The sequence below is a fragment of the Pichia membranifaciens genome (assembly GCF_001661235.1).
Source record: "Pichia membranifaciens NRRL Y-2026 unplaced genomic scaffold PICMEscaffold_3, whole genome shotgun sequence".
In the NCBI taxonomy this organism is placed as follows: Eukaryota; Fungi; Ascomycota; class Pichiomycetes; order Pichiales; family Pichiaceae; genus Pichia; species Pichia membranifaciens.
In genome coordinates this window covers 108,057-135,313 of record NW_017566984.1, presented here as the reverse complement: position 1 = coordinate 135,313, position 27,257 = coordinate 108,057, and the positions used below count along the sequence as shown (strand labels likewise).

Here is a 27,257-nt window from a genome sequence, read left to right as displayed (position 1 = left end):
TGTATATTATCTCTTATAACTGGTGTTTAGCTCATAAATCATTGACTTTTCCTTAACCTATGACGTGTTCAAAGTTACTTTAAACAGAACCGGTTGAAACAACCATATATACAAGTCTATTTTTGCGTCTCGTCAACAAGAGAAGTAGCATCAGGAGCAGCATCCTTGTCGCATTTGCAGTTATACGACGCTAACACTTTCATCACACGATCATCGCCATCAAATTCTCTGATCCATTCACTATTGTTCTTCTTGGCGACCTTGAGCCAACTTGATGGCCAATCTCCCTCTTCCTCAATACCGTTGTCGAGATCACTTCTTGTGAACGCACACCATTTCCTCTCGATCAACTCAACAACCTTGTCCTTGTATTCGATTAATTGTTCTCTCTTGTGGTAGAATCTCCACATTCTCTCGGGCTGTCTGGTGAACCCAGAGACGTTGTAATTTCTAAGCTCCAAAATAGGTTGCACAAAGAAGTACGGCACCCCACTCTTCTCATCTCTCAAAGTCTGTAGAACACGGGAAAACTGGACGTCATCGTTGAAATCAACCTTGTCCAACCCCAACTCCGGCGCAATGGTACTCTCCTTGTAATCTTTTGCATAAATGTAGGCCGCCGGTGCGTACTTCTCATCGTCTTCCTTCTCTTTCTCCTTCTGTAACCTCTCCTTCTCCTTCTCTTCATCGGTCTTGACATCGTCTTCTAATCTGATGCCCGTAGCTTCAGGCTCAGACCCAGCTTCCACTGCAGAAGGAGCCGGCGGTGGTGGCGCTTCAAGTGGTCCCAACAACCCTTCATGGACGCCATTGATGTATTCCTTGAACGCACCACGCCCAATACAGATGATACCACCGGCGTCTCTGACATTGGTCACAAGTGCATCTTCACTTTTGACGTTCTCCACCCGTTGATGGAAGTCCCCGAAAACTCTCTTCACACCCAACACGTCCATTGGCTCGTACAAATCTCTTACGGCCTTGATTTCTCCCTCTTCGTTCTTAGGATTTTCCACCTTGTATGATTGGAACACAGGGTTGATGTTTGCAGCTGCTGCCGGAGTTGAAGCACTCACTTCTTTCCCAGTGTCATCCTCCTCCTTCTTCTTCTTTGGCTCCAATCCAGCCTTCTCTCTACGCAGTGCTCGGATTTCCTCTGCAACCTTGTATCTGATGTCACCCTGTCTCTCCATGGTGACTAACTCGAAGTCGACGCCGGACGCATTGATGATAGGTTTCACAAAACGACGGAAGTATTTCATACTTTCATCCAGGTAGTCGTTGGGTGGCGGTGAAACGTAGATTCTGAGCTTTCTGTGGACCTCGTCAACAGGGTAGTTGGCGCATTTGTTTGCATACATCTCCATGTACTGGGCACGGAGCTGGCGTTGCTTCCACTTGTCGTAGACAATACCTCCTCCCAACGTACCCACAACCGTCCAGAAGATCATCCAGTTTCTGGACGGCAACTTGAACGATTTGATACCCAAGGCGGCAAACGCAGGGTTTGAGTACGACATGATACTGGGCTTGCTCGTTTGCGTGTTCACTTGCTAGCGGCAGCAACAAAAGCTATAGAAAGGTCCGTCGAAGGTCAGACATCTTGAGAAAGACTTGGTTTGGAGCTACTACCCCGTACATAACTAGAGATTTCGCACTTGGTGGAATAAATATAGAGAAAAAGGAAAAAATGGGAAAATGGAGGAAAGTGGGAGAGAAGGGGGAAAAACGAAACCTCAGGCCTCCTCGTACACCTTCAACAACTGCATGACGTTGTTTGTGTTCTGGGCGACACGTTCTTCGTTGCGGTAGGCTTTCTTGCAGACGTCGGGGTCAGTGGAACCGGCCAGCTGGACGACATCCCATGGCTGCAACGTTTTGCGGCCCGCCTTGAAGACAAGCTTGGCGAGCGAGAGACAGTAGATTCTCTTGCCCACCTTGTCGCCCTCCTTTTGGTGGAGGTACAGCGGAGGAACATTCTCAGGGACGTTGTACGACGCCGAGCCGGCGCCCCTGCTGGCTGCGTCGGCGCCGCCCCGGGTCTCGACCGCCCGGATCTTTTCGTCGACGGTGAACACAGTGATCAACCAGAGCCACTTGTCGCCCCAGCCGACGACCTTGGTCCGCATCTCGTAGTTTTCAAACGGCTTGGTCTCCTTCATGAAGTGGTTGCAGATGCTGGCCAAGGGCACGTACGCCAGGCTCTCCTTCTTCAGCACCGCGAGCTTGAAGTACCGGTGTAGCGCATTCAGGGTGCACTCGGTACGACAGAGGTCCAACTCGGTGAAGTACGTGACGTTGTTCTTGTGGTAGCCGAAGAAGTCGCACTCCAACAGACAACACTTGGTTGTGCGAACAAGCTCGACGAACGGCGACTTCGCCTGTCCCTTGTCGTCCAAATCCTCGAGTTTCTTCAAGTACAGGTACTTGACAACAATCCAGAAGAACCGGATCGAGTAAGCCCCAAAAATGTACTTGTAGGACGACACACACACGATTGCCACCACGCCCAGAATAAGCTTTCCAATCATATCTAGTGTCGGCCTTCGCTGCTCTCTTCAACGGTTAAAAGTCCTGCCACCTGCCTTCCCAACGGTCGCATTCTGAACCAAGATCCACAAAGATCTGCAATCAGGTTATCTTCCTCGATTTTTATGTGCGGAATCGGTTGCTAATGGCTACGCGACCAGCCTACAAATTATTCTGTTTGTGTGTTGCCGAATTGCCCAAAATGTCCACTCGGGTTAATACTTTTCACAGCAGCCACTAATTTTCCCCGTTCATCCCTACCTTTTCCGGCTCGGCGTTTACACGTCTGCCATCTATTTGACAACGTGCTGCCTTTGCCCACAGAGTCGCAGACGTCCTGTAAATTGCACTTGTCTGGCTCCTCACCGACCACTGTGTTGGCGTAGATCCTATCTGCCGAAACCTGTCCTTCCGAAGCCATCGGGGGTGATAAGTGTGGTGGGAACTGTCAGTAATAGACGGACTGCACGTCGGCTTAAACCGTGCAGACCTAGCATGTGACTACAAAGAGGTCTGCCTTGTGGGGATTATGGGCGCTAGCACCGCCCGGCCCGAGACGGCCTCGAATGGGCCCACCATACAGGGGCAGTCGAAGGCAGCAGGAGCATGCGGAGGGGGTCGGATGCAGTTGCAGACATGTGGTGAGATAGAGCAGCAGTGGGCTACCGGAGGGCATAAGTTAGAATAAGTAGGAATTTTATATCGTATAAAATAAAAGATCAAATAGGACGGAGGAGGATGGGGAAATGCAGAAACAAAAAATCATAATGTGTAGTAAAAATGTCTGAATGGAGAAGAAAAGTACAAGAAGTAAATAGGAGGCATGAATAACATGGAGAGGAAGATAAGAGTGGGAGCGGTGGTGCGCTGTTTTTCTGGTTGAAGGAGCCTAGGTCTATAGAAATACATCACCCTTTAGAAAAATGTGAAAAACAACTATGAATGTGAGTATGGATATGGACGAGAACATGAGAAGGGGGGTGAAATAGAGTAAAACAAAATAAAGAAAAATGGAGAAAAAACAAAAGTCACATTCGACAAGACACACTGTAGAATACAAGTAAAATGGCAAAAGGGAAACGTCGTACACCAGGAGCTTTGCAACAGCAGCATGGGAGCAGGATTCTATCTTCTTTTCCGCTCACTTGGGTTTATCATCTTCGGGCATTGGTTGGTTTCTATGTGTTTCGAAAGCCACTCTTGAACGTTGTCGAAGTAGCCCCCGCACTCTCTGCAATGGCCGCTCACCCTCAACCGTTCACTCTTTAGGGTGTTTGGAGGGTATCTGAAGTGGATGGCCTTCAGGTGGTTCTTGTAGGTGTCGCATCTGGTGAAGAAGCCTGTGTGGTGGCAGATTTCGCCGCGGTTCGACCTGAGGAGGTCTGCGCCGGGATGATAAGGACACTGGAACTCCCACTCGCCCAGCTGAGACAGATGGCACTTCTCGTGTCTGATCAAGTCGTTGAGTCTTTTGAAGGCCCTGTTACAGGTGGAGCAGATGAACGGCTTTGAGTCTTTGTTGTGGATGGTCTTGTGGGTGGTCAAGTTGGAGAAGAAGTTGTGGCAGATAGGGCATTCTCTTTTCTTTCTCGGCTGGTGGGCCGGCTTTGCAGCCGGAAGCGACGACGAGGAGCTGGCCGAGGAGATCGAGTTTGTGCTGTTGTTGATGTTATGGTCTAATCCTGCGACAGAAGAAGATCTCTTGATGGAGTGCATGCCGGAGCTGCCGTTTGCATGACCAATGGGGTGGATACTGTGGAGGCTATTGTTGTTATTGGCGTTTGCTATTTGGTTGGCGCCATTGGCGTTGCCATTACTATCGAGCGAAGTGATATAATGGTTGTTTGAGATGGAATTGAATGGCAGAGGAGAGTCAAAGTTATGCTGCAAGGAGGTGTAGGATGGATAGTTGTTGAAAGAGTTGAAACCGTTATAGGTGTTGAAGACTGTTGACATGGAATGTTGTTGTTGCTGTTGCTGTTGTTGTTGCTGTTGCTGTTGCTGTTGTTGTTGCTGTTGTTGCTGCTGTTGTTGCAGCTGCTGTTGCTGTTGTTGTTGCTGATGCTGATGTTGCTGATGTTGCTGATGTTGCTGATGTTGCTGATGTTGCTGTTGCTGTTGCTGCTGATGCTGTTGCAGTTGATTTTGATGTTGTAAGTTTGAATGTTGGTGAGGTAGGGAAGCATCATGCGAGAGTCGGAACAGTGGAGGCAAGTTTGAAGCACTCGAGTTTGAGGCTAGCTGCGGGGACTTGCCGATGTTTGACATGTTGCCGTTGCTGTTGCCATTGGTGTTTACCATGATTGACTCACCAGCAGCGTTGCCCGAGGAGTTGATGCCACCATTGGCTGCGGAAGAGTTGCCATTTGCGCCGTTGGCAGCGTTGCCATTAGCCATGTTGTACATGTACGGGGTGGCCAAGGGTGGGAGCATGACCATGTTTGAGTTGTTTTGCGCCTGGTTTGACTCTAGCGGCGAAGCCGACTTTTTTATACCGGTCTGGCCTTGGTTCATGTTGAGGTTGACGGCGTTGGATAGGGGTATTTCGTCATTTGAGTTCAGCCTGTTGATCTGGTGCAGTTGGGAGTGATCCAGAGATCTGCTCTTGGGGATTGGGGAGTTTGGGGAGGAGGCGGAGGAGACTTTGGAGTTTTGGGATTGGCCGGATTTGCCGATGACTAGGGGAGGCGGAAGGATGGTTGGCAAGACCGAGGAGTTGCTGCTGCCATTGGCGGAGGCGGAGGCGGTTCCGTTTGCGAGCGGTTGGGTCTGGTTTTGGGGCGAGGAGGAGGAGTTTGAGGCGATGTTGTTGACGGGGAAGTTGATTGAGTTGAGCGGGTTGATGTTGAGCTGGCCGAGCTGGCCGAGCTGGCCGAGCTGGGTGAGGTGGCTCAACTGCTGGTTGACGTTGACGTTCATGTTGAGCTGGCCCATGCTGGCCATGCTGGCCATGCTGGCCATGTTGGCCATGCTGAGGTGGTTGATGCCCAGCTGCGGGGTGCTGCTGGTGCTGTTTGCCGGGGCGGAGGCGTTGGGGCCCATGTTGGCGGACGCGTGGAGGGAGTTGAACTTGGGTTTGTCGGAGGGCTTTGCTGCGGCGGACGCTGTGGAGCTGTTGTCGCCGGGCAGTTGCAGGGAGTGGAGGTGGAAGTGGGTCAAGTCTGAGGTTGCGGCCAGGGACATCTAAGATGGGGCACGGGCGGAGGGACTATAGTGGAGCAGAGGGCACGCTGAGCAGGTGGCTGTGCATGTATATATACGTATGTATGTACGAGGGTGGGGGGAGCGATGGAGACCGATGTGCTACGGGAGCCAAGGGCACGCCCAACACCGGGCCCGCACCGACCCACCACTGCTGTGCCAGGGAACCCCGGCCCCCACGCCGGACACCAAGAAGGCCACCGATATATATATATACATCCTCCGGAGAAAGAGGGAGCGTTTGCAGGCGTGAGGATCCGGCTGCATTATCTGCGGCTGCGGCTGCTGCGGCTGCCGCGGCACGACGGCGTGGCCGGCAGACGACACGATACCACAGCATATCACACCAACGGGTGGAAAACAACTCATCTGATGTCAAACAACACATACACACACATGCAGGACAACAACATCGGTGGACGGCGATTGTGTGGGCGGATCAGCCGGCTGGTCTGCGCGCGGCTGTGTCGGCTGCATGCTGCTTTTTCCGCCACGCTCCGCGCTAGTATTGCAGCCCCGGGGCCGGGGCCGGGGCTGAGCCTGAGCCGGACGCGTGCGCCGTTCCGTCGTTCCCGTTAGATGGCATGCGTAGGCACGGCTGCGGGTGGCAGCCGGCCAGTGGCGGCAACGCCAGGCTGGGCTGCGGGCTCCAGCCGGATGGCCCTGGCGCAGCGGCTGGCAGCCGGGCCGGCTGGCGCAGGACACAGCCGAGTGATTTTTTTCACGCCGGGCGGGGCCGGCACGCAGCGGAAGCCGGGCGTCGGCGAAAGGGGCGGAGCTAGTGCCGGGCGCTGGTGCCGAGCTGGGCAGGCGCGGGGCAACGGTTTTGGGGCCGGAAATAGGCGTGTCCGCGGAGATACGGGGGGCCGGACAAAGGGGTCACGTGGGGAGGTGTGCGGGAGGCGGACGGACGGCACCCGTGCACCGCCGAGGGCGCGCGTCGTGTTTTCCCCGCTCGCCTCGCTTCTTCTTGGGCGTGTTGTTGTTTTGCTGTCGCGGGCGCTGCGTGTCGTTGGCCAGTGTGGCCGCTGCACGGTGGCAGATCTGCAGCAGTTTTTCGTGGTGGATTTCAGCACTCTGGCACTCACACCTACCACACACACAAAGCACCCTTCTTTTCCTCGTCTAGAACGTGCCGTCTCCGTGCGTGTTGTTTCCTCTTGTTGCTCCCGCCCCCCGCTGCCCTACCCACCCCCACACCATGTTCGACCTGCCTCAATACATCGTCTGGTCCAACCCCACCCCGGCTCACCCGTTCGGCCTCCAACTATGGCCCATCTTCAACAAGGCGTTCGAGCTCGTGACAGGCTACGAAGCAGACGACTTCCAGTTCGTCCCCTTCCACACCTTCTTGGCTAACTTCCCGCACGCCATCTCCATCATCTTCGCCTACTACATCATCATCTTCGGCGGCCAGTTCGTGATGAACAGGTTCGACATCCGCCCAATCAAGCTCAACCGCCTCTTCCAGCTCCACAACCTCTTCCTCACGTCCGTGTCGCTCGTCTTGCTCCTCTTGATGGTCGAGCAGGTCTTCCCCATCTGGTACTACCACGGCCTGCTCCACTCCGTGTGCTCCAGCGACGCCTTCACCAAGAGGTTGGTGTGTCTCTACTACCTCAACTACTTGACCAAGTTCCTCGAGTTGTTCGACACCGCCTTCTTGGTCCTCAGAAGAAAGAAGTTGCTCTTCCTCCACACCTACCACCACGGCGCCACCGCCCTGTTGTGCTACACCCAGATCGTCGGCCACACCTCCGTCGAGTGGGTCGTCATCTCCTTGAACTTGTCCGTCCACGTCCTCATGTACTTCTACTACTTCCTCTCCTCCTGCGGCATCAAGGTCTGGTGGAAACAGTGGGTCACCCGCTTCCAGATCATCCAGTTCTTGATCGACATCTGCTTCATCTACACCTGCACCTACACCTACTACGCCAACGTCTACTTCGACGGCATCCTCCCCCACTTGGGCGACTGTTACGGAACCCAGGAGGCAGCCTTCTACGGTTACGTCATCATCACCTCCTACTTGTTCCTGTTCATCTCCTTCTACATCTCTGTCTACTTGAAGAAGGACACCAAGAAGGCCGTCGCCGCCAGCAAGGACGCACCAGCACCAGCAGCACCTGCTCCAGCCACCGCTTCCTCCGCTTCTGCCAAGTCCAAGAAGTCCAGGAAAGCTTGAGCCTGCTAGTTAGCTATCTAGCAACGCGAAAAGTGACGGAGAACCTGAAATTTTAGACACCGAAGGAAAAAAAAAAGAATACGATTTGAGTGCGCAAGCGGGAGGAAAATGAAAAATGGCACACCTCTACACTGCTAGCCAGCCATCCAGCCCTCCTCCACGCGTATGACCCGGCACTTGAGTCACACTGTATTTAGCACTCCCTGTAGCATTACGCACCCTTCACCCATCTCCACCACATACACACATATATCATCCTAATCTTAATATATAGCTATCTACCACTCTCCCGCCACTCACGACAATGGATCTTTACTCGAGACTCAACCCCTCATCCAAAATCGGCAACACGTCTTACCACCTCGTCCAGCTCACAAAGGACCTGCTCGAGGAACTCGACTCCAAGAAGGGACAGCCAGCAACGCCGACGCCGACGCCGACGCCGACGCCGGCGGTGCCGTCCGAGCACGACCGACTGCTCCGCAAGTACGACGTCAAGGCGTCCGAAAACTACCAGTTCAAATCGATCGACGAGCTGGCAACCCCGTACCTCACGACCCCGTCCGCCACGTACAAGATCAGGCAGCAGAACCACTCCAACTGCGTCATGCTTCTCCACAACAACGTAAACTTCCTCAACTTTGACAACTACCTTATCCTCGAACGACAGAACACGCACCAGCTGCGCCAGATGAAACTCAGCTTCAAAGACGTGCCCATCAAGGAGTTGAACAGCATCGCCGACATCAAGCAACTCCACAGTGACAACGAGGACGACCACGACTGCCTCACCGTGCAGCAGCTTAACAAAATCTACGCGTCGAGCAAGAAGCTCTTGGAGAACACGCCCATCTCCATCTCCGAATTCGATACGCTCATCCTCCAGAGCGGCTACGTCCCACATTACAACAGCCTCGCAAAAATCCACACCAACTTGGAGACGATGATCTTGAACCTTCTCTTGTCGTGCATCTTGGAGGTCGCCGAGGATATCAATGCAGAGCTGTTGCCAGCGCAGGCCGCAGACGTGCTCCGGAGAACATACTTCAAGATCCTGGAGAAATTCCGGCTCGAGAAAAACCATTTGATTCTACGAATAGTCACCAACGTGTTTTTGCGATATGTGCAGCCAAGCAGCAACGCTGCTGCCGTAGCCGAATTACCCCCACTCGACGAAGCGGACCAGTACGTCGCCTACTCCCTTATCGCCACCGGCGGGTACTTGCTGCTGCACAACAAGATCATCAGGTTCCTCACTATGACGATTTTGGAGAAGGAGAAGACGATTTTGCTGGACGACCTGCTGATCCAGATTCGGTTGAACCTCCCGGTGAACTATCTACCAAGCTTCGAGATCAGCGAGATCCTGAGCGGGTTCAGCTACACGCAGAAGCTGGACAATGGGCAGTTGGAGATCCACCACCTTACCGTAGACCAGCTCTCGGCTTATAAGACACCGCAGGAGCGGTTCTCGAGGCTGTTTGGCCTCAAGTCGCAGTGGACGCTCGAGGAGTTGCAGCCCTTTGTCGCCCCGCTCAATGCGAAGGGGATCAAGATCGACAAGTTTTGTCTCAAGTACTGCCGGGTTAAGAAGACTAAAAACCGAACCGTGCTTATGAGGCGCTGAGGTGCCTGCTTCTGCCCAGAGTTGCTATTATTGTCAACCTTAGTAACCGATTATAAATCTCCAACGGCTTACTAAGAGGGTGCGACTGCACAGCCGCAGGTTTTGCAGCCGGTCCTCTGCCAGCGTCGAGCTCTCTGTATAAAACAACAGACGACCCGTTTTTCCTGGGCGACGGGCCCCGTGACGATCGGCGGGTCTAGATAACTCCATTCTGTCGAGAAAGTAGCGTCTGCAAAGTCTAGCGAAACCATCCAAGCAACCAAGCAAGCACGCATACCATCGTACTAGCAACATGACTACCAACATCGCGATCGTTATTTACACCATGTACCACCACGTGGCAACCCTTGCCGAGGAGGTCAAGAAGGGTGTTGAGGCCGCCGGCAGCACAGCCACCATCTACCAGGTCCCAGAGACGCTTGACGACGAGGTATTGGGCATGCTGTACGCCCCAGCCAAGCCAGACTACCCGGTCGCCACCCCAGACGTCCTTCAGGCCGCCGACGGTATCATATTCGGCTTCCCAACCAGATTCGGTAATCTGCCAGCCCAGATGAAGGCCTTCATCGACTCCACGGGTGGCCTCTGGCAGGAGGGCAAGCTCCACCACAAGCCAGCCGGTGTCTTCATTTCCACCGGTACCGGTGGAGGACGCGAAACCACCGTTGTCAGCATCCTCTCCACCTTGACCCACCACGGTATGATCTACATTCCACTGGGTACGGCCACAACCTTTGCCGAGCTCACTGACCTGTCCGAGGTTCACGGCAGCAGTCCTTGGGGTGCCGGCACAGTTGCTGGTGCCGACGGCTCCCGGACTCCGAACGCCGGCGAGCTCAAGATCGCCCAGGTACAGGGCCAAGACTTCGCCGTCGCCGTCGCCAAGCTAACGGGCAAGACCGCCTCCGAGCCTGCTGCTGCTTCTGCTGCTGCTACTGCTGCTGAAGGCACTGCTGCTGCTCCGGCCAAGAAGGCTGCCAAGCCAGCTGCCCAAACCAAGGCACCAGCAGCCAAGGCCCCAGCCGCCAAGAAGGAGAAGAAGAAGAACCCACTCAGCAGGCTTTTTGCCAAGCTCTTCCATTGAGCTCTTTGTGTAAGCTGTATAAGTAAGCTGTATAAGTAAGCCTGTGTAAGCAAGCATGTGTTCGTCTACTTCCTCCACCCCGTCTCGTCTTTGTCAGCGTCCCTGACTAAGCGTCGCCGGGGGCTCAGCGCTCGTTTAGTAATGTCCGCCCCACGCGCATCATGACTAAGGCCGCCTGCCGCCGCTGACATAAGGCTCGCGGGGGACAGCATGTTGTTTTGGCGTATAAAGAGGCCCCATGGCCCGCCGTAGGACAGAATAGCAGGTAGAGGACGGAGGTTCGAGAAAGAGGCTTGAAGATATCATATAACAACCAAACAACCAAAAAACACACATACACATAATGGCTAACATCGCAATCGTCATCTACTCCATGTACCACCACGTCGCCACCCTCGCTGAGGAGGTGAAGAAGGGTGTTGAGTCTTCCGGCAACAAGGCAACCATCTACCAAGTCGCAGAGACCCTCAGCGAGGAGGTCTTGGCCAAGATGTACGCTCCAGCCAAGCCAGACTACCCAATTGCCACCCCAGATGTTCTTGCAGAGGCCGACGGTATTCTCTTTGGTTTCCCAACCAGATTCGGTAACCTGCCAGCCCAGATGAAGGCTTTCATCGACTCCACAGGTGGTCTGTGGCAAAAGGGTACCCTCCACCACAAGCCAGCCGGTGTCTTCATCTCCACCGGTACCGGTGGTGGTAACGAAACCACCATTGTCAACTTGCTCTCTACCTTGGCCCACCACGGTATGATCTACGTCCCATTGGGTTTTGCGCCAGTCTTTGGTGAATTGACCAACCTGGACGAGGTCCACGGTGGCTCCGCTTGGGGTGCTGGTACCATTGCTGGTGCTGACGGCTCCAGAAAGCCTTCCGCTTTGGAACTCAAGGTCGCTTTCACTCAAGGTGCTGAGTTCGGCAAGGTTATTTCCAAGTTCTAAGCCACTTAGACGTGTTCCTTTTCTTATAAATCCCTATCTAACTTTGTTTTTCGATAGCTTTACCAAAATATCAACCTACTTACACGCTTATGTGGAAAAGGAATTAGTATTTTCCGTTCGAGAGGCTGGAGAGACTGAAATTTTAGTAATAACGGCACAACCCTAGTAATTCTATGTATGTATGGATGGATGGGCAACATGAACACGGATGATATTTTTCTGCATTTCATACAGCCAAAATAGACACTATGGTCCTACCTATGGCTTGAGCACCGGTTAAATTTCCTAATTAGTCCATTTAGCCACAATTCAACTTCTTGAAGCCATTACTCTGCAAACTTCAATCTTCAAATTTTGAATTTTGGAGTAATACAATAGCTTTGGCCAGAAAATTCATGTCAAAGTTACCAAAATATTGTGGTACACACGTCTGGTTTTGAAGGAAGAGTGACGAAAGTAAATACAGACAAGACGTCTCATGGGAAAACTCGACTCGGTTTGAAGCGCTATCGATTAGATTGGCTCTGCCTTGCTTTTTAACGAGCATCTACTGACTCAAAATTTCTTTTTAGGAACTTTAGCTAAATTGTAATTACTACCGCTATGGTGAATTCATAGTGTATAATGGTCTAGTAATTATATAACGGTGTCTTCCTTGTCTCCTCTACTAGAGAGCCTGATGTTGCTCGTGACAATTAGAGTCAGATCAACAAAAGTTTCAGATAGTGTTCTATATTGTATATACGTAAACTGTAACACGACCGATGTCCGAATTTCAATCCATTCACGGAGCAAGTCTCACCACTTCCCACTCGTCGGTTTCAATACTTTCCCGACGGTAGCTCAACCGGTCGTGCAACCGGCTCTGGCGGCCCTGCCAGAACTCAACCTCGAGCGGCACAATCCTTATTCCACCCCACTTGGGAGGACACTTGATTTCGTCGTCTGTAAGCCCCTCAAACTCTTTCTCCTTTGCAGCCACAATTTTATCGAGCTCCTCCCGGTTCTTCAACACTTTGCTCTGCGGACTTGCCCAGGCGCCGATCTTGCTGCCCCGTGGCCTCACCCCGTAGTACTCCTGACTCTCCTCGTACGTCAACCGCTCCACAATCCCCTCGACACGCACCTGTCTCTGGAACTTCTTCCACAGGAACGTCAAGCTGGCGTACTTGTTTGTCTCCACGTCTTTCTCCTTCTTGCTAGTGTCCCAGTTCGAGAAGATAAGAAACCCCCGTTTGTCGAGCTCTTTCAAAAGCACGTATCTTGATGACACACGCCCGCTAGGGAGAGAGCAGGTGCTGAACACCACGCTTTCGGGAATCGGTTCGTCCGACTTCAACGCTTCCTCAAACCATTTGTCGAATTGCTCTATTGGCGAATTCACCAACTCGTCCTCCGAAAGCGTGTAGAGCGTGTACTGATAAGTTTCTGGAGCAAAAACTAGCTTGTCTTTCTTCTCCGTCTTGACGCTCTCGTCATATGTTTTGTCTGTTGGCAAATCTAAATTCATATTGCAGTAGGTTTGTGTGTGTGTATGAGTGGCTAAACCAGCATAGATTCGTGCCTGCAGGCAAAAAGAACATGCCCCACAATACAGCCAGCACACCCTCTCGCTTTTATAGCAGTTTTGAGTCACCGAGGAAGATTCGGAATTATCTTGTTTTTCTCGAGTCACACCATGTTATCAAAGTAGATATGCCGATTTGGTTTTGATGGCACGTAGGCCCCACAGAGAGGTCACAGCAGCATCTTCGGAGCCAATTCTTTTGTTCTTTGTAATGACCAGGGTTGCACTCTTGCTTCTCGATGACCTCCTCACCGCAGAGGGCGCTGATTTTGCGGACTTGGGAAGAAAGCTTATCCAGTCTGCAGTAGCCCAATACCCCCAGTCTGACGTCGACGACTTAGAGTTCACCAAGTTCGACTACATAAGGAACAACGACAACCTCCCTGAGCTGGATGGCACGTACGATCTGATCTACCTTACGGGATCCCGCAAAGATTCGTACGAGAACATCCAGTTTAACAACAAACTGATTGCGTTTCTGAAATCCGTGGTTAGCAATGCTGATTCAAAGACGAAACTTCTTGGGATCTGTTTTGGACACCAGATCATTGCCCGGGCATTGGATCTCACGACCGTGCCAAACACCAAGGGATGGGAAATGGGCAATACGGTAGTCAGCATTGCAGACAAGGAGTACCAGCGGCTGAACAATGCAAATATCCCGCACGAGTTTGTCATCTCAGAGATGCACAGAGATATCGTGTCTACACCGTTTGACAGCAAACAGCTGAAAACTCTCTCTGAGCTGGATGTATACACTTTTGGCTCGTCGTCGATCTGCTCGGTCCAGGGACTCTACAAGCGTGGGAAGCTGCTAAGTTTCCAGGGTCACCCTGAGTTCTCTGCCGAGCTAACGGGTGCCATGATCAGGGATAAATTCTCGCAAGGTGCCGTCGATGAAGAATTCTACAAGGACGCTTCAGCAAGAAACCAGAAGCTGCACGAAGACGGTTCCGACCCGGATGGAGGACTGAAGCTCCAGAAATGGATAGCAGAGTTCTTATACGAGTCATAAACGACTACAGACGATTTTTCTAGATCAAAATTTTTATATATTATAATAAATAGCTGTGATTATACGCTAAATATAGTTAATTCAATGTACAAATAAATTATGGAAACACATGGGTGATTTTGGAACGACAAAGATACATTGCTTTTTGTTTCTCAATTTTTTTTGGTTATTTCATGTTTAAGAGTGTGTGAAAGAAAAAAAAGGTATCGTAAGTAATTGGAGTCTTAGTGGGTACCCCCTTCACTGAAAGCCAGTTCCATCACCATAGTTGTAGTTTGCTTGATCGTTGCCGATATAACCATTGTTCATATGACCAGTACCATATGCTTGCTGGTTACCGTAGTGGATTTCTTGTGGTTGTTGATAGTTGGCTTGGGCCTGGGCATGTGCTTGCGCTTGAGCTTGAGCTTGGGCCTGGGCTTGAGCCTGAGCCTGGGCCTGAGCCTGAGCCTGGGCTTGTGCCTGAGCTTGAGCTTGAGCCTGGGCCTGAGCCTGGGCCTGAGCTTCATCGTCATCGGCCGATTGCTCATCACTGGCATTCAAGCAAGCTTGGATCAAGTTTTTACCTTCCGCCTTGGTGACAAGAGGTTGCAGCTTAGGAGTTGTGAAAGTGTAGACCAAACCTGTTTCGGAAACAACCAACAACAAGACCTGGGTGCCTGTCAAGACGGACAACTCGTAGGCCTTCTTCATGATACCTGCTTTACGCTTTGAAAACGTGATGTGTCTTCTTGATTTGTCTTGGATGAACTTGATTTCGATCTTGCGGCGCTCTCTTTTAGCGTTGGCGCCTGTGTTGTTTGACTTCGAGTCATCGTCATCATCCAAGTCATCGTCTTGAGGGTTTGACTGGATGATTTGCTCAGGCTGAGGTTCAGGCTTTGATTCTTGGATTTCCGACACTGCACAAAAGATGAAATGGACGAGAGAAACAGACGTTAGTATACTGCGTGTCAGCGGGGCATCGCTAGCCACGAGGGCGGCAATTGAGCGAGGAGGCAGAGAAAAAAGAACAACAACAACCACAGCCACCACAATGAAAACGAGGAGGACGTAGCAGTGAGTGAGCGGAATGTGTGCACAGGGGCGTGTACTTACTTGGACAAGCTGCGTGACGCTGTGGGGAGGAGCAGGGGAAGTAGGAGCAAAGACTAAGTGCGTGTCTGTGACTCTGGACGGAGAGGGCTGTCTGGAAAGGGTAACTAAGAAGGACAAGTGTGTTTGAAAAGGGGAAAAAGAGAGGAAATAAACATGCGAGCAAAAGTGGGAACGCCATGGCCGAAAAGGGATAATCAACCAATTTGCCTTTTTCGATTTTTTTCTACCAAAGAGGAGAGAGAAAGAAGGGGCGCAAGCGGACGAACGTGCCGGTGCACGGGGGTGTGTAAGGGTGGAGGAGGCGGAGCGCGACCACCCTTTAGCGACTGTGGTGGTGGAAACAGGAAAAAAAGAAGAAAAAGGACCGATCGACGCGGATTTGGGCTGTGCAAAAGCCACGGGCTACGTAACCGGCGGCTGGGGGCAGAGAGACCGGGTAACACGGGGAGGCAGGGCAGGCATGTAAAGCAAGTACCGGCAGCAAGTGCCAGTACCACTGGGTTGGGCACGGGACGAAGCCAGAAGGCGGACAGAGAGTGTCAGCACACGCTGGAGTGGGCGGTAGGCGAAATAATTCGAACGAAAAACCCAGATTAATGAAATTAATGAAATTAATTAAATTATATTATGTTATATTATATTTAAATTATATTATTAGGGTCTCGATTAGAAGGTAGAATAAAGAATAGAGGCTGAAAAGTGAGATATCAAGTGTCATTGTAACGGGTGGTGGACGGATGGATGGATGGATGATTAGTGGTGGAAAGACGTGGCCGAGGGGAAGCACGCTGGGTTGTTTCTGGGCACTTGGTGCCTGCCTGCCAGCGTTCACCTTTATAGAAGAAGCGTCCTGTAGACGGAGCGCCTCTTGTTTTATTGTGGCTGGCAGCAGACGCAAGCAGAACGCAACAGCCTGGTTCCCCTGCGGAGACAAGAAAAATGCAAGGTTCCAAAAGCGGCGGACGGCGCAGGGCCAATTAGCCCCCGAGCCGTTGCTTAGTGCTTGAACTTCTTGATCATGAAGAGGATGAAGACGGTACAACCGATAACGAAAAGTAAGCAGAAGACAACGATAACACCGGCTGGTAACATTATGGATTGGCTAGTAGGGAAGGATTGGCTGGTTCTAGGAATCACAGAAGGACCGACAAAGCCAAAGGCAACCACAAGAAGAAGAGACGACGCAGAAAGAAACAGAAGAAGAGAGGAAAGAGAGACAGTTAAGAGTCAGCGGACCTTGGGTGCACTGCAGTAGCGCTGGGCGGAGTGGAGAGCGGTGGAGAAGAGACGCTGCTGGAAAAAAGCAGCACTGCCGGGCACACCAGCTTCCACGGACACACTGCCGCTTCTGTCTCTGCCCCGAGCGTGCGCCCGACAACAATGGCAATACCACAACAAGCCCGCCAGCCAAACAGAACAGACATACCGGTGCTGGCAACGGCAGCCGGCTGCGTGGCAACTTGCCGCCCGCCCAGCCTGTGCCGGGCCCCGCGGCCAATCGGCGGTGCGCCTGCGACCCCCGCCGGCCAGCGAATGGGGCTGGGGCCCGCGTCCGCCGCGGCTCGCCCGATCCGGCGCCGCTGTTTACGTTTGCCCGCATCGGGCGCCGCCGCGAGCGGGAGTTCGCCGTGCGTGGGGGGAGAGAGGGCGCGACAGCAGATGGTGTCGTGGGTACGGGAGGCGGAAAAGCCCATGCCGCTTCCGCCGGCGACGCGTCGGCGACGCGTCGGCGCGCTCCCGCTTTGGGCAGCCACGTCCGCTAATCCCCGTGCTAAGTCCTTCTATCTCCTTTGTCCACGGCAGCAACGGCCGCGGTGCCCCGCAATGCTACTCCGGCTCCTCTCAACAGCTGCTGCTATAAAACACGGCTCCGATTCTCCGCTGGTTCGGCTTGTTCCAAATTAACGGGTGTTGCAATTCAAGAGACACAACACCAGAACTAACCAAATAGCTTTCTCCAACCCCCCAAACAATGGCTTCTCTTCCTCCCCAAGCATGCTGCGCCAAGGTCGTCTTTCAAGACGGCACCCCTAAGGGCCAGATCCAGAAGGTCTGCGACCTGGACTGTTACGTCACGGAAAACTATTCTGAAAGCGCCAAAAAGTTCCTCTTTGTGTTTACGGACGTCTTTGGGCTCGAGTTGGTCAACACTAAGCTCGTGGCCGATAGATTCGCCGCATGTCTGGGCTACCCGGTCATCATCATGGACATCCTTCACGGCGACCCATTCAAGACAGACGGCTCGATGACGTTCGAGACCTGGGGACCAGACCACAGTCCGGAAATCACTAATGCCATCACGAAGAAGTTTTTCGACGCCTTCAAGACCAAGTTCCCAGACACAACCTACTTGGCCGGTATCGGCTACTGCTTTGGCGCCAAGTTCTTGGCCCCATTTCTCACTGCCGAGGGGTTGTTGGACGTTGGGGCCTTTGCACACCCATCGTTTGTCAGCGACGAGGAGCTCGACGCCATCACCAAGCCGTTGGTACTCTCCTGCGCAGAAGAGGACACCGTTTTCCCAAGAGAGTTGAGAATCAAGTCGGAGGAGATTCTCCAGAAGAACAAGGTCTACTACCAGTTCGACCTCTTCTCCCACGTGTCCCACGGTTTTACCGTCAGAGGCGACCTCTCCGTACCGGCAGTCAAGTACGCAGCAGAAAAGGCGTTCACTGACCAGGTCTTGTGGTTCCAGTTCCACGACAAGACCCCTGCCTGCTGTGCAAAGAAATGAGGCTGACGTGGAATTGTGTCGAAGGCTTTCACTAAAATGCTCACCCTGCTCCAAGCAGCAAAGCTTTATAGAATGACTCGATCCTCGACACCTACAGCGTGTCGACGCCGGGTTCTTATATAGCTCTAGATACACTCTACATCGTATTACCAGTACCTTGCTTACACGTGGATTTCATTTCCTCACAAAACTCCCTCGACGCGCCTCTGCATCACTAAACGCTTCTCAGCTCGTATCTGTTTATTCACTCTTTGACAAACTTCAACAAACGCTGTTCTCTCTCTCTTCGCTTCGCTCACAGTCCCACCAAATTGCTCCAGATATCACATTCGACTGAAACAGGTAATGTCGTCTTCCTTGGAGCCTAAACAGCTTGTCCTTGCAAAAATCAAAGGGTTTCCTGATTGGCCCGCCATTGTGGTGCCTGCCGATCAAATACCAGCCAAATTGAAAACCTCCAAAAACGCCAAATTCTTGGACAACTACCTCCACAACGACCACGTTTGCGTCAAGTTCTATTATGATGACCAATACTCTTGGACAAACTTTGCCAGTACCAAGCCTTTGAATGACCAAATAATCGATGACTACTTGATAAGCGTTGGTGAATTGAACGGAGGTGACGATCCTGCTTCTGTTCCATCCACAGGCAAAAGAGGCGGACGTAAGAAGAGAATCACGGAAGCCTATTTGAAGGTCAAACAGGTGCCTGTCGATGAGTTTCTCGAATGGGGCAGTTGGGGCAAGCCTGTCGTGCCGGATCTAGAATCTGAGTTGGAGGCAGAAGAAATCACGCCCGAGTACGAAGCACCTGGTGAATCCAAACCAGTCAATAGAAAGAAAAGGGCTGCTGCTTCGGCCAAATCTGAACAGTCAAAGAAGAAGCAAAAGGCCACTAAAAAGTCCACCTCTACTACCACTTCCAAGCTGGTCCAAAAGGGAGGCAAAAAGGTAGGGAAGTCAAGAAGAGGAGCCAAGGATGAATCTGAAACACCAGATTCTGTCGCCTTTGACGAGGAAGAATTCATCATCAACGACGAGGCCGAGGGCGATGATGACTACATAAGCAGTCTTGATGATAGTGTTTCAGTTGAAGATGACGACGAAGATGCAGATGATGCAGATGACTTTGCAGACGAGGACGAGAATGTGGACGATGCTGAGGACAGCGGAGAGTTGTTAGACGATGAAGAGGCTGGAGAAGTGGATAATGCACAATTAGAAGACGAAGAAGGAGAAGAGGTGTGGGGACTCGATACGAGTAAGGCAAAAGACTTGAATGTCAAGTTCAACGAAATACCTCCTGCTTCTGCATTGGCTGTAGAAGTGGCTGAAATGACAGCCTGGTGCCGTGAGCTTAGAGCCGAGCTCCAGAAATTGATCTTCCCTCTTAAAAAACAGAAACAAGGCGAAAAAGCTGAGAAAAAAGAGGAAGCTCAAAATGATGACATGAATGGAGAAAAATCCACTGCCGATTCCGCTACTTTAATACCCGCCGATACTACTTCGAATCAAATTGCAGCAGAGTTAGTGAAGACCGAGGAAGCGAAGGAGCAGAACGGAATGGAAGAAGCAAGCGAAAAAGCAAAAGAGGAAGACCAGGAAGAGGATGATAGAGTGATAGACTACAAGAAAATTAACAAAACCATAGATGGATTGGTTGCCCCTCTACTTGCTGCTGACCTTTCCAAGTCGATTCTAAAAACGACTGGGCTCATGAAGATTATTAACATCATATTGAAAAAACCCGAGCTACAGACCCCGACCGTGAGAAAGCTGAATAAGTGGTGGGCAGACAACTTTCACTTCAAGATCGACGTTGACTATCGCTGGGGCGATGACTACACCATCGAGATGCATTTGCAAGAAGAAGAAGAGCGAAAGGAAAGGGAGGAGGAACGGAAACGTAGACGCAAAGAGGAGAGGAAATCGCATTCGTTGGCAGCCACTCCGGATGTAGAAGACACCAGTTTCTCTGTGAAATCTGAGGCATGATTCTAGCTCCTCTTTGTATATCCTATTTGTATACCTGATGTATCTACCCATCCACCCATCTATCTATTCATCTACCCATCACTCTGTAGCTCAAAGGCCGTCCACTTATCGGAGCTCCCTCCCGAATCGGGCAACCTCGCCGATCAGACAAAATAACTTTCATAGTTGGTGTTTCTCGGCCGTTAGAACCGGGGGTTCGTAATCTACCTATCTGCGAGTTTGTCTGACTTTTACGTGTACCCACTTCCACTATTTCCTCCTCGACTTTCTGTTTTCTTCTTTAACTCTGTTTCCACTCTAGTGTGCAAGCACATTAATCAAGGAAAACCTGGTGGTCAGCCACGACTTTTAGATCAGATATGTCCACATCGCCTTTAGTGCCAGTAAAGAGTCCTCCTTACGCAGACGTCATGGATGATGCGTCCACATCTTTGCCGGGGTTTGTTGCAGAGGAGATTATTGAAGAGTCATACGGTGCACTTAACAACGGAGCAAGAACAGCAGTAAGTGCAGAAACCGGAACATCTTCTGAGGAAAACGACCCTAACGAAGGTTATCTTCTGCCATTCAACCAGACTGTGGCTGTGTTGATTCCATTATACCTTTTGATTTTCTTGGCTGCATTAGATTCCACTATTTTGTCCACATTGCTTACCGACATCGCATCCAGCTTGAATGCGATGCCTTACATCTCTTGGATTGCGACTTCCTACCTCTTTTCCACCTCCATCGTACAGCCATTGGGTAAATTGAGTGACATTTTCGGTAGAAAGACATCCTTACTTGTTTGCATCTTTGTTTTTACCATTGGTTGCTTGCAATGTGCAACAGCAGGCTCTGTGGGCGGCTTTGTGAGTGGACGGTTCTTGAGTGGTTTTGGTGCTGGTCTAAACTCTCTAAGCTCAATAATAACAAGCGATTTGATCCCACTAAGAGACCGTGGTGTTTACCAGGGACTAGGTAACATCTTCTTTTGTCTAGGTTGTGCTGTTGGAGGTACATGTGGTGGCTGGATTTCCCAGAACTGGGGGTGGAGAGCCGCCTTCTGGTGCCAAGTTCCGATTGGGGTACTGGGTTTCGTGGTGATTGTTGTGTACTTCAACCTTCCAATCTTACCACATGAAATTGGCAATGAAAACGTCACCATGGGTGAAAAATTCAAGAAGGTCGACATTGGCGGTATCTCTCTTATTGCTTTCAACTTGTTGGTTTTAATCACTATGACCAGTGCTAGTGTTGACAATGTTGCCTTCTATTGGGGGTTGTTCGCTTTGTTGGTCATTGGCATATACGCTCTTTACAAAGTGGAAGACAGACATTCCTTTGCAATCATTCCAGTGGAGTTGATGAAAAACAGATCTGTTTTAGGCTCATCGTTGGCCAACTGGTTCGGCTCGATGTACGCATACATTTTGACGTACTACATCCCTGTATATTTGACCACTGTGCTAGACATCCCATCGGAGGGTGTTGGCTTGAGATTGATTCCAAACATTTTTGCCACTTCTTTGTCCAGTATTTTGAGCGGATATTACATGAAATGGAGCGGCAAGTACCTCAGGTTCTCCATCATCATCAACGCCATTGGTACTCACGGTATCGTGTTGTTGTTGTTTTTAACACGTTCTGGTGAAAGGCCAAATATTTTTGAACAGTACACATTTAGTCTTCTGCCAATGATTGCATACGCATCGATGTTGACCGTCACGTTGCTTTCTTTGATTGCTGCCGTCCCATTTGAGTTCCAAAGCTCGGTTACTTCCGTTCAGTACGCTTTCAGAAGTATCGGTTCTACTCTTGGTACTTCCTTTTCTTCGTACCTCTTCACAACAAGTTTGTCCCACTACTTGACTGTCAAGTTGACGAGCGAGAGACCTGCAGATGTTACTGACGATATGCTACAGGCTATCATCCATGCTGCATCCCACGATGCAACCTACATTAGATCCAAAGAAGCCCCTGTCTGGGCTACTAGTTTGATGATCGACTCCTACAACATCAGTGTGTGGTACACTTTTGTGCTTGCTCTTGTCACTTCCGTACTTGGGTTGCTTGCAGTCTGTGCCATCAAGGAGAACAAGCTTCACACAAGTGTGAAGAGATGAAAGAATGACTCCTCTCCTCTCTTCTCCCTATCTCTCGCAAACCACATATAAAACCACTTATCTGTATAGTTCCTGGCAGTTGTACAGCTTCCATTTCCTTTCTTTATTGCAAAATTTCAATAAATTTCTATCAAACTTTGACAAATATCATGCCGGAAATGCTAGTCTGACATCTTAATTGCGTGTACTAATCTGAGCATCCTTTGAATACCTTGTCAAAAACTTTTTTCAGTAAGCTACTGATACCTAATAATAAAATTTCAAATCGTGCACCTTTTCTAATAATAATTGTCAAAATAGTAAATGTACTGAAGACTAAAGTTATACTATATTTTCTTGTTCGATTTCCAGATGCTCAAGGTTGACAACTCAAGTTGAAACTACTCAAATGAATCTAGAAAAAAAAACACAGCTAAAAAGTATTTTATCCTAAACAATAGAAATATTATGTGGATAGGGAAAAGCATTCAGTGTTACACCTTTTCACATCAAGTCTTAAGCCACTCACTCCAATAGATTTTGCATAGCTAGCTACCTCAAGGCTAAAATAGTCAAACTTTTTGCAAACCGGCAAGTTCTGTTAATGATCACTGCTGTTGTGAAAGATTGTTTACAGAGGGGACCGTGGGCTAACCGGTTAGTGTTTATTGAAGGAGTAATTTGAAGTGGTTTGAAAAGCGATGCTGATTTACGATGATGTGCTTGAACTGAAATTTTTTGATATCTGACCTGCAGACAAATTTGAGGTAATGGGTTTTGTTAGGCGAGTAAAAGTAAAATTTACAGGGAAGACCTAAGATACCATTCTGGAAATACAAAGCCACATGAATAAAGTAGCGTGAAGTGAGATTCAAGTATCTCAGATGTACTAATAACCTTTTTTTGCCGGTGCATTTACGTCTTCATGAGTGGAGGAGGTGCTTCGCCGATGGCCTTTCTAAATTGCACATCCACTTAAATTTGACTAACTCTGATTAGCTCTAACTCTGATGAGAGCCAGAGCTTATGACTTTATCTCTAAAAAAAAGATGTATAGCCTCTTTGTATGCAACTTTGTTTTTTGTACAAACGTTCTGAAGTTAGTCCTTAATGAAGGGGGCTCATCGTTTTTTGCCCCAGGGCTGTTTAAATCCGAGACAGATACCACTTTTCTGCATAATATATATTAACTATGGCAAAAATCATCAGAAAGTTCGCGAATTTGGGAGATATTTCCTGTCAAATTTTCTGCTGACGTAATCCAAATTTCTCCGTTTCTTTCGGAGATATCGACCTTCCGTCCTTGCCCTAGAGCACACACTTAGCATGAACTAATTTTCTCCTTACGGAAGTGGCAGACCGTTATTTTCTCGTCTGTTCGTGCTTTTCCGGTGTTTAGCAGACGTTGTATGAGAGAGGCGAACATCACCGGTGCTACTTCGAAGACTCAATCTGCTGGCTCGATACACTAATTATCTGCTGAAAAAAACGATTGCACAAGGCTATATTCACTGTTTGTTGTACCCACCATCAACACCTAACATTTTCTTCTTGCCCATAGACAGCTGCCAAGACTTCTATAATTAGGCTCAGAGGACATCATTAGTAAAATTGTTCTCTCAGGCTTCTTCTTTGTCTGATACTCTGGATTTAACACATACTCCATTACAAGGATGTCTGTGACATCAGTGATTCAAGTGGGCGGAATGACATGTTCATCGTGCTCGAATTCCATAAAGGCGGAAGTGGCAAAGATAGACGGAGTGGAGTCTGTATCTGTTTCTTTGCTCACAGAAGAAGCAACTGTAACGCATGCGCCATCGGTTACGACAGAGGAGCTTATCGAGAAGATAGAGGATATGGGATTCGACGCCAACTTCATGTCCTCGGCTGGCAACCCGACTTCTGCCTCTTCCGCAACGCCGTCGTATGCTCACGCCAGAAAGACTATAGTTCAGGTAGGCGGTATGACCTGCTCTTCTTGTTCAAACTCAATCACAAACTCTCTCTTACAAATACCAGGCGTGAGTGATGCTAATGTTTCGTTGTTGACGGAAGAAGCGATCATTTTCCATGACAGCTACATCGATCCTGGCGCATTTTGTGAAATTATAGAAGATTTGGGGTTTGACGCTAACTTAATCTCCTCAGTATCAGAAAAAGGACTGAGTCCAGTCATGAAATACAAAACCGAACTTACAATATCTGGGATGACGTGCACATCGTGTGTGAAATCGATAATCAATGAGCTGGAAAAATTGGAAGGGGTAGATAATGTTTCTGTGTCGTTGATGACTGAAAAGGCTGTGGTGATTCACGAGGAGAGCTTGTCGGTAGATTTGATCAAAGAGCATATAGAGGATCTAGGGTTTGATGCCAGCATCATTGACGTCTCTGAAGTTTTGCGTCCTAGTGACAACAAGCTGAACTCAAGCTCGGCTATTGTCACCGGCACACTGAAATTATATGGGTTGGTAGATCAATCTTCCGCAGATACTGTCGAGCAAAGTATATCAAACTTGGAAGGTGTTTTGAGTTGTCAGTTGACAGTTGCATCCGAGGAAATGACTGTTGAATACGATCCAGATGTCACTGGAATAAGAGCAATTCTCCAAGTGGTTAATGCTTCTGGGTACGATGCTCTGGTCAAAAACAAGCTAGATTCTACGACCCAGATAGATTTGCTTGCAAAAGTGAAAGAAATCAACTATTGGAGAGACAATTTTTTCAGCCTTTTGAAGTTTGGCTTACCAGTTATATTTTTGAGCCATATTTTCCCCATAATAAGAAAAAGTTGCCACTGGGATAGCAATAAAATGAGAGTCACAAATGGTTTATATTGGGACATCATCCTCCAATTCAGTCTTGGAACATATATACAGTTTTGGTTAGGGGAGAAATTTTACATTAATTGTTTCAAATCATTAAGTCATGGAAGTGGCAGTATGGATGTTTTGATCTGTACTTCTACGTCAATTATTTATTTATATTCAGTATTCAGCATCATTCACGGAATATTCACGGATAGTTATCCCGTCATCCTATTCGACACTTCCACTATGCTACTTATGTTTGTCAGTTTGGGAAAATGGGTAGAAAGTAAGGCCAAGGGTAATACGTCAACTGCATTGTCCAAACTATTGTCATTGGCGCCATCGTCTTGTGTTATTGTAAAAAACCCAGAGATGTTCAATAAAGGGAGGGTTACAACACTAGACAGTTCACTGATCACTCAACAACAAATAGGCATAGACTTGCTACAAAAAAACGATATTGCAGTTATTCTTCCCGGGGCCAAAGTACCTTCCGATGGTGTTTGCGTTTTTGGCACTTCGGAAGTTGACGAATCTTTGCTCACAGGTGAATCGCTTCCCGTGAGAAAGGTGATTGGCTCGGTTTTAATAGGTGGTTCTGTGAATATAATTTCTACGATTTTCATGAGAATCACTAAATTAGGCGAACAAACACAACTTCAACAAATTGTTAAATTGGTAAAAGATGCCCAAATTTCAAACGCTCCAGTTCAAAGATTTTCTGATACAATTGCTTCCATATTTGTTCCTTGCATTCTAATATTCTCAATCTTGTCATTAATATTCTGGACATCATATGTTGAATATACCCCCATAGATTCAATCCCACCCATTTTTTTGGATTCAAAAGATCCATCTAAAGTTGCTTATTTCAAAGTATTACAGGTTGCAATTTCTGTCATTGTTGTAGCTTGCCCGTGCGCATTGGGTTTAGCTGCACCAACCGCAGTTATGGTGGGAACCGGTGTTGGGGCAACCAATGGTATTCTTATCAAAGGTGGCGAAGTTCTAGAAAATGCAAGTAAGGTCAATTGCGTCATTTTTGACAAAACTGGTACTTTGACTAATGGTTTCATGGAGCTTACAAGCTTCCGCTTTTTAGGACAATACACAGAAAGTGCAAACTTTTTATGGTCATTACTACAAGTGATTGAATCGAATAGCGAACATCCAATTGCAAAGGCAATTGTTAGATGTTGCAATCAAGAGCTACTTAATCAAAACCCATATTTGTTTGAAATATCTTCTGTTGACACACATGCAGGATTGGGAATATCAGCTAGCTGCGTAGATATTGAAACAAAAAGAGCAATTGATGTTAAGTTGGGTAACTCAAAGTTTTTGGAAAGATTTAAAATCTTGAATACGGTAGAATTTGAAGAATCTTTAGCCCATTGTTCTGCTAAATTTAGAATAAGCTCCATTTGCCACATTTTAATCAATGGCGCATATGCTGGCTATGTTGAATTATCAGACTCTTTGAAATCTGACGCTAAGACCACTATTGAAACATTCATAGATCAGGGATATTCAGTTGGTATGGTGACCGGCGATTTGAAGGACACCTCTCGTCATGTTGCAAACCTTTTGGGTATACCTTTAAACAATGTTCTCGCAGAGGCAAGTCCGGAGCATAAATTAGAGTATGTTAAGAAGTTGCAGGAACTGAATTTCAATGTTGCTTTTGTTGGCGATGGAATAAATGACGCTCCTGCTTTAGTTCAATCTAATGTTGGAGTAGCCATTTCCTCGGGCACCGATATTGCCATGAGCGCAGCTGATATTATCCTCTTGTCATCAACAGAAGAGTCTTCTAGTGCTGAAGGTGTGGAAGAAGTAAATGTTAGCAACAACTCTCATATTGGTTTGCTGGGAGTCTATGCAAGTTTTGATATCTCTTCAGCCACTTTCAGCACCATAAAACTGAATTTTCTCTTGGCTATTATCTACAATATGGTAATGCTGCCCATCGCAATGGGGCTTCTGATTATTCCGTTTAGTATTACCATGCATCCCATGTTTGCAAGTGCAGCAATGGCGTGCTCTTCCATTTCTGTAGTTGGCAACTCTTTGCGGCTAAAACGTTGGTCTGTCACCAAACTAAAAAGAAAAATGCAAAACAGTGCAGACAAATCCTATAACCTTGGTTGGAATGACGGTTTGCCAGACATTAGAGGAGACATCAATGAGCTGTCTGTCGACAGCTTTGTTGCCAATGGTAACAGTCGTATGACTAGTGTCAGTTTTGCTGTGTCCAGGTTTTACAAGTCGCTCACAGGTCTTTTCAGAAGACGGAATCAATATACTCATCTTAATTAGGGTGATTGTTATTTCAATCTTAATCTTTCTTCATTGATAAATATTCATACATCTACGTTTATTTGT

The 27,257-nt window shown here is 49.0% G+C and overlaps 17 protein-coding genes across 17 annotated transcripts; 10 read left to right on the top strand and 7 right to left on the bottom strand.

Moving 5' to 3' along the window:
- Positions 1 to 28: 28 nt before the first annotated feature.
- On the bottom strand, positions 29 to 1,628 carry PICMEDRAFT_126855 (hypothetical protein). The gene is made up of 2 exons (XM_019159960.1): positions 777 to 1,628; positions 29 to 656 (listed from the first exon to the last, which is right to left on the bottom strand). The coding sequence occupies exons 1-2, from the start codon at positions 1,518 to 1,520 to the stop codon at positions 117 to 119; spliced, it is 1,284 nt and encodes a 427-aa protein (XP_019017360.1). The 5' UTR covers positions 1,521 to 1,628; the 3' UTR covers positions 29 to 116.
- Positions 1,629 to 1,736: 108 nt separating this feature from the next.
- Positions 1,737 to 2,531, bottom strand: PICMEDRAFT_33235 (hypothetical protein; the record flags this gene model as incomplete). The annotated part of the gene is made up of 2 exons (XM_019162808.1): positions 1,737 to 1,946; positions 2,070 to 2,531. The coding sequence occupies 2 exons, from the start codon at positions 2,529 to 2,531 to the stop codon at positions 1,737 to 1,739; spliced, it is 672 nt and encodes a 223-aa protein (XP_019017359.1).
- Positions 2,532 to 2,614: 83 nt separating this feature from the next.
- On the bottom strand, positions 2,615 to 3,302 carry PICMEDRAFT_126853 (hypothetical protein). The gene has a single exon (XM_019159959.1). The coding sequence runs from the start codon at positions 2,948 to 2,950 to the stop codon at positions 2,699 to 2,701; it is 252 nt and encodes an 83-aa protein (XP_019017357.1). The 5' UTR covers positions 2,951 to 3,302; the 3' UTR covers positions 2,615 to 2,698.
- On the bottom strand, positions 2,780 to 3,261 carry PICMEDRAFT_16160 (hypothetical protein). Its single transcript, XM_019161110.1, has one exon. It carries the CDS (start codon positions 3,203 to 3,205, stop codon positions 3,020 to 3,022), a length of 186 nt encoding a protein of 61 aa, XP_019017358.1. The 5' UTR covers positions 3,206 to 3,261; the 3' UTR covers positions 2,780 to 3,019.
- A 352-nt stretch (positions 3,303 to 3,654) lies between the features above and the next one.
- Positions 3,655 to 5,712, bottom strand: PICMEDRAFT_72328 (hypothetical protein; the record flags this gene model as incomplete). The annotated part of the gene is made up of 1 exon (XM_019164159.1): positions 3,655 to 5,712. The coding sequence occupies one exon, from the start codon at positions 5,710 to 5,712 to the stop codon at positions 3,655 to 3,657; it is 2,058 nt and encodes a 685-aa protein (XP_019017356.1).
- A 1,219-nt stretch (positions 5,713 to 6,931) lies between these two features.
- On the top strand, positions 6,932 to 7,915 carry PICMEDRAFT_72327 (hypothetical protein; the record flags this gene model as incomplete). Its single annotated transcript, XM_019164158.1, has 1 exon — positions 6,932 to 7,915. One exon carries the CDS (start codon positions 6,932 to 6,934, stop codon positions 7,913 to 7,915), a length of 984 nt encoding a protein of 327 aa, XP_019017355.1.
- A 304-nt stretch (positions 7,916 to 8,219) lies between these two features.
- PICMEDRAFT_11255 (hypothetical protein) lies at positions 8,220 to 9,542 on the top strand (the record flags this gene model as incomplete). Its single annotated transcript, XM_019159775.1, has 1 exon — positions 8,220 to 9,542. The coding sequence occupies one exon, from the start codon at positions 8,220 to 8,222 to the stop codon at positions 9,540 to 9,542; it is 1,323 nt and encodes a 440-aa protein (XP_019017354.1).
- Positions 9,543 to 9,688: 146 nt separating this feature from the next.
- Positions 9,689 to 10,699, top strand: PICMEDRAFT_126812 (hypothetical protein). Its single transcript, XM_019159957.1, has one exon. The coding sequence runs from the start codon at positions 9,835 to 9,837 to the stop codon at positions 10,624 to 10,626; it is 792 nt and encodes a 263-aa protein (XP_019017353.1). The 5' UTR covers positions 9,689 to 9,834; the 3' UTR covers positions 10,627 to 10,699.
- Positions 10,700 to 10,937: 238 nt separating this feature from the next.
- PICMEDRAFT_16156 (hypothetical protein) lies at positions 10,938 to 11,796 on the top strand. Its single transcript, XM_019161109.1, has one exon. It carries the CDS (start codon positions 10,970 to 10,972, stop codon positions 11,564 to 11,566), a length of 597 nt encoding a protein of 198 aa, XP_019017352.1. The 5' UTR covers positions 10,938 to 10,969; the 3' UTR covers positions 11,567 to 11,796.
- Positions 11,797 to 12,158: 362 nt separating this feature from the next.
- On the bottom strand, positions 12,159 to 13,125 carry PICMEDRAFT_16154 (hypothetical protein). Its single transcript, XM_019161108.1, has one exon. It carries the CDS (start codon positions 13,074 to 13,076, stop codon positions 12,351 to 12,353), a length of 726 nt encoding a protein of 241 aa, XP_019017351.1. The 5' UTR covers positions 13,077 to 13,125; the 3' UTR covers positions 12,159 to 12,350.
- Positions 13,126 to 13,293: 168 nt separating this feature from the next.
- Positions 13,294 to 14,259, top strand: PICMEDRAFT_16153 (hypothetical protein). Its single transcript, XM_019161107.1, has one exon. It carries the CDS (start codon positions 13,345 to 13,347, stop codon positions 14,146 to 14,148), a length of 804 nt encoding a protein of 267 aa, XP_019017350.1. The 5' UTR covers positions 13,294 to 13,344; the 3' UTR covers positions 14,149 to 14,259.
- Positions 14,260 to 14,388: 129 nt separating this feature from the next.
- PICMEDRAFT_11250 (hypothetical protein) lies at positions 14,389 to 15,424 on the bottom strand (the record flags this gene model as incomplete). The annotated part of the gene is made up of 2 exons (XM_019159774.1): positions 14,389 to 15,350; positions 15,400 to 15,424. The coding sequence occupies 2 exons, from the start codon at positions 15,422 to 15,424 to the stop codon at positions 14,389 to 14,391; spliced, it is 987 nt and encodes a 328-aa protein (XP_019017349.1).
- A 391-nt stretch (positions 15,425 to 15,815) lies between these two features.
- On the top strand, positions 15,816 to 16,682 carry PICMEDRAFT_67767 (hypothetical protein). Its single transcript, XM_019163501.1, has one exon. The coding sequence runs from the start codon at positions 15,984 to 15,986 to the stop codon at positions 16,251 to 16,253; it is 270 nt and encodes an 89-aa protein (XP_019017347.1). The 5' UTR covers positions 15,816 to 15,983; the 3' UTR covers positions 16,254 to 16,682.
- On the top strand, positions 15,975 to 16,682 carry PICMEDRAFT_16150 (hypothetical protein). Its single transcript, XM_019161106.1, has one exon. It carries the CDS (start codon positions 16,340 to 16,342, stop codon positions 16,499 to 16,501), a length of 162 nt encoding a protein of 53 aa, XP_019017348.1. The 5' UTR covers positions 15,975 to 16,339; the 3' UTR covers positions 16,502 to 16,682.
- Positions 16,683 to 16,872: 190 nt separating this feature from the next.
- On the top strand, positions 16,873 to 18,242 carry PICMEDRAFT_16149 (hypothetical protein). The gene has a single exon (XM_019161105.1). The coding sequence runs from the start codon at positions 17,219 to 17,221 to the stop codon at positions 17,978 to 17,980; it is 762 nt and encodes a 253-aa protein (XP_019017346.1). The 5' UTR covers positions 16,873 to 17,218; the 3' UTR covers positions 17,981 to 18,242.
- Positions 18,243 to 18,325: 83 nt separating this feature from the next.
- On the top strand, positions 18,326 to 19,975 carry PICMEDRAFT_11248 (hypothetical protein; the record flags this gene model as incomplete). The annotated part of the gene is made up of 1 exon (XM_019159773.1): positions 18,326 to 19,975. One exon carries the CDS (start codon positions 18,326 to 18,328, stop codon positions 19,973 to 19,975), a length of 1,650 nt encoding a protein of 549 aa, XP_019017345.1.
- A 359-nt stretch (positions 19,976 to 20,334) lies between these two features.
- Positions 20,335 to 27,191, top strand: PICMEDRAFT_33366 (hypothetical protein; the record flags this gene model as incomplete). The annotated part of the gene is made up of 5 exons (XM_019162816.1): positions 20,335 to 20,561; positions 21,291 to 21,576; positions 21,718 to 22,066; positions 23,758 to 23,941; positions 24,473 to 27,191. The coding sequence occupies 5 exons, from the start codon at positions 20,335 to 20,337 to the stop codon at positions 27,189 to 27,191; spliced, it is 3,765 nt and encodes a 1,254-aa protein (XP_019017344.1).
- Between the last annotated feature and the right edge of the window lie 66 nt (positions 27,192 to 27,257).

Coding starts and splice junctions, on each gene's coding strand:
- PICMEDRAFT_126855 (XM_019159960.1), bottom strand. CDS start 1,520: ATGTCGTACTCAAACCCTGCGTTTGCCGCCTTGGGTATCAAATCGTTC. Junction 657..776: donor GGTTGTTGGGACCACTTGAA/GCGCCACCACCG, acceptor AGGTTACAGAAG/GAGAAAGAGAAGGAAGACGA.
- PICMEDRAFT_126853 (XM_019159959.1), bottom strand. CDS start 2,950: ATGGCTTCGGAAGGACAGGTTTCGGCAGATAGGATCTACGCCAACACA.
- PICMEDRAFT_16160 (XM_019161110.1), bottom strand. CDS start 3,205: ATGCCCTCCGGTAGCCCACTGCTGCTCTATCTCACCACATGTCTGCAA.
- PICMEDRAFT_126812 (XM_019159957.1), top strand. CDS start 9,835: ATGACTACCAACATCGCGATCGTTATTTACACCATGTACCACCACGTG.
- PICMEDRAFT_16156 (XM_019161109.1), top strand. CDS start 10,970: ATGGCTAACATCGCAATCGTCATCTACTCCATGTACCACCACGTCGCC.
- PICMEDRAFT_16154 (XM_019161108.1), bottom strand. CDS start 13,076: ATGAATTTAGATTTGCCAACAGACAAAACATATGACGAGAGCGTCAAG.
- PICMEDRAFT_16153 (XM_019161107.1), top strand. CDS start 13,345: ATGACCAGGGTTGCACTCTTGCTTCTCGATGACCTCCTCACCGCAGAG.
- PICMEDRAFT_67767 (XM_019163501.1), top strand. CDS start 15,984: ATGGATGGATGGATGATTAGTGGTGGAAAGACGTGGCCGAGGGGAAGC.
- PICMEDRAFT_16150 (XM_019161106.1), top strand. CDS start 16,340: ATGGATTGGCTAGTAGGGAAGGATTGGCTGGTTCTAGGAATCACAGAA.
- PICMEDRAFT_16149 (XM_019161105.1), top strand. CDS start 17,219: ATGGCTTCTCTTCCTCCCCAAGCATGCTGCGCCAAGGTCGTCTTTCAA.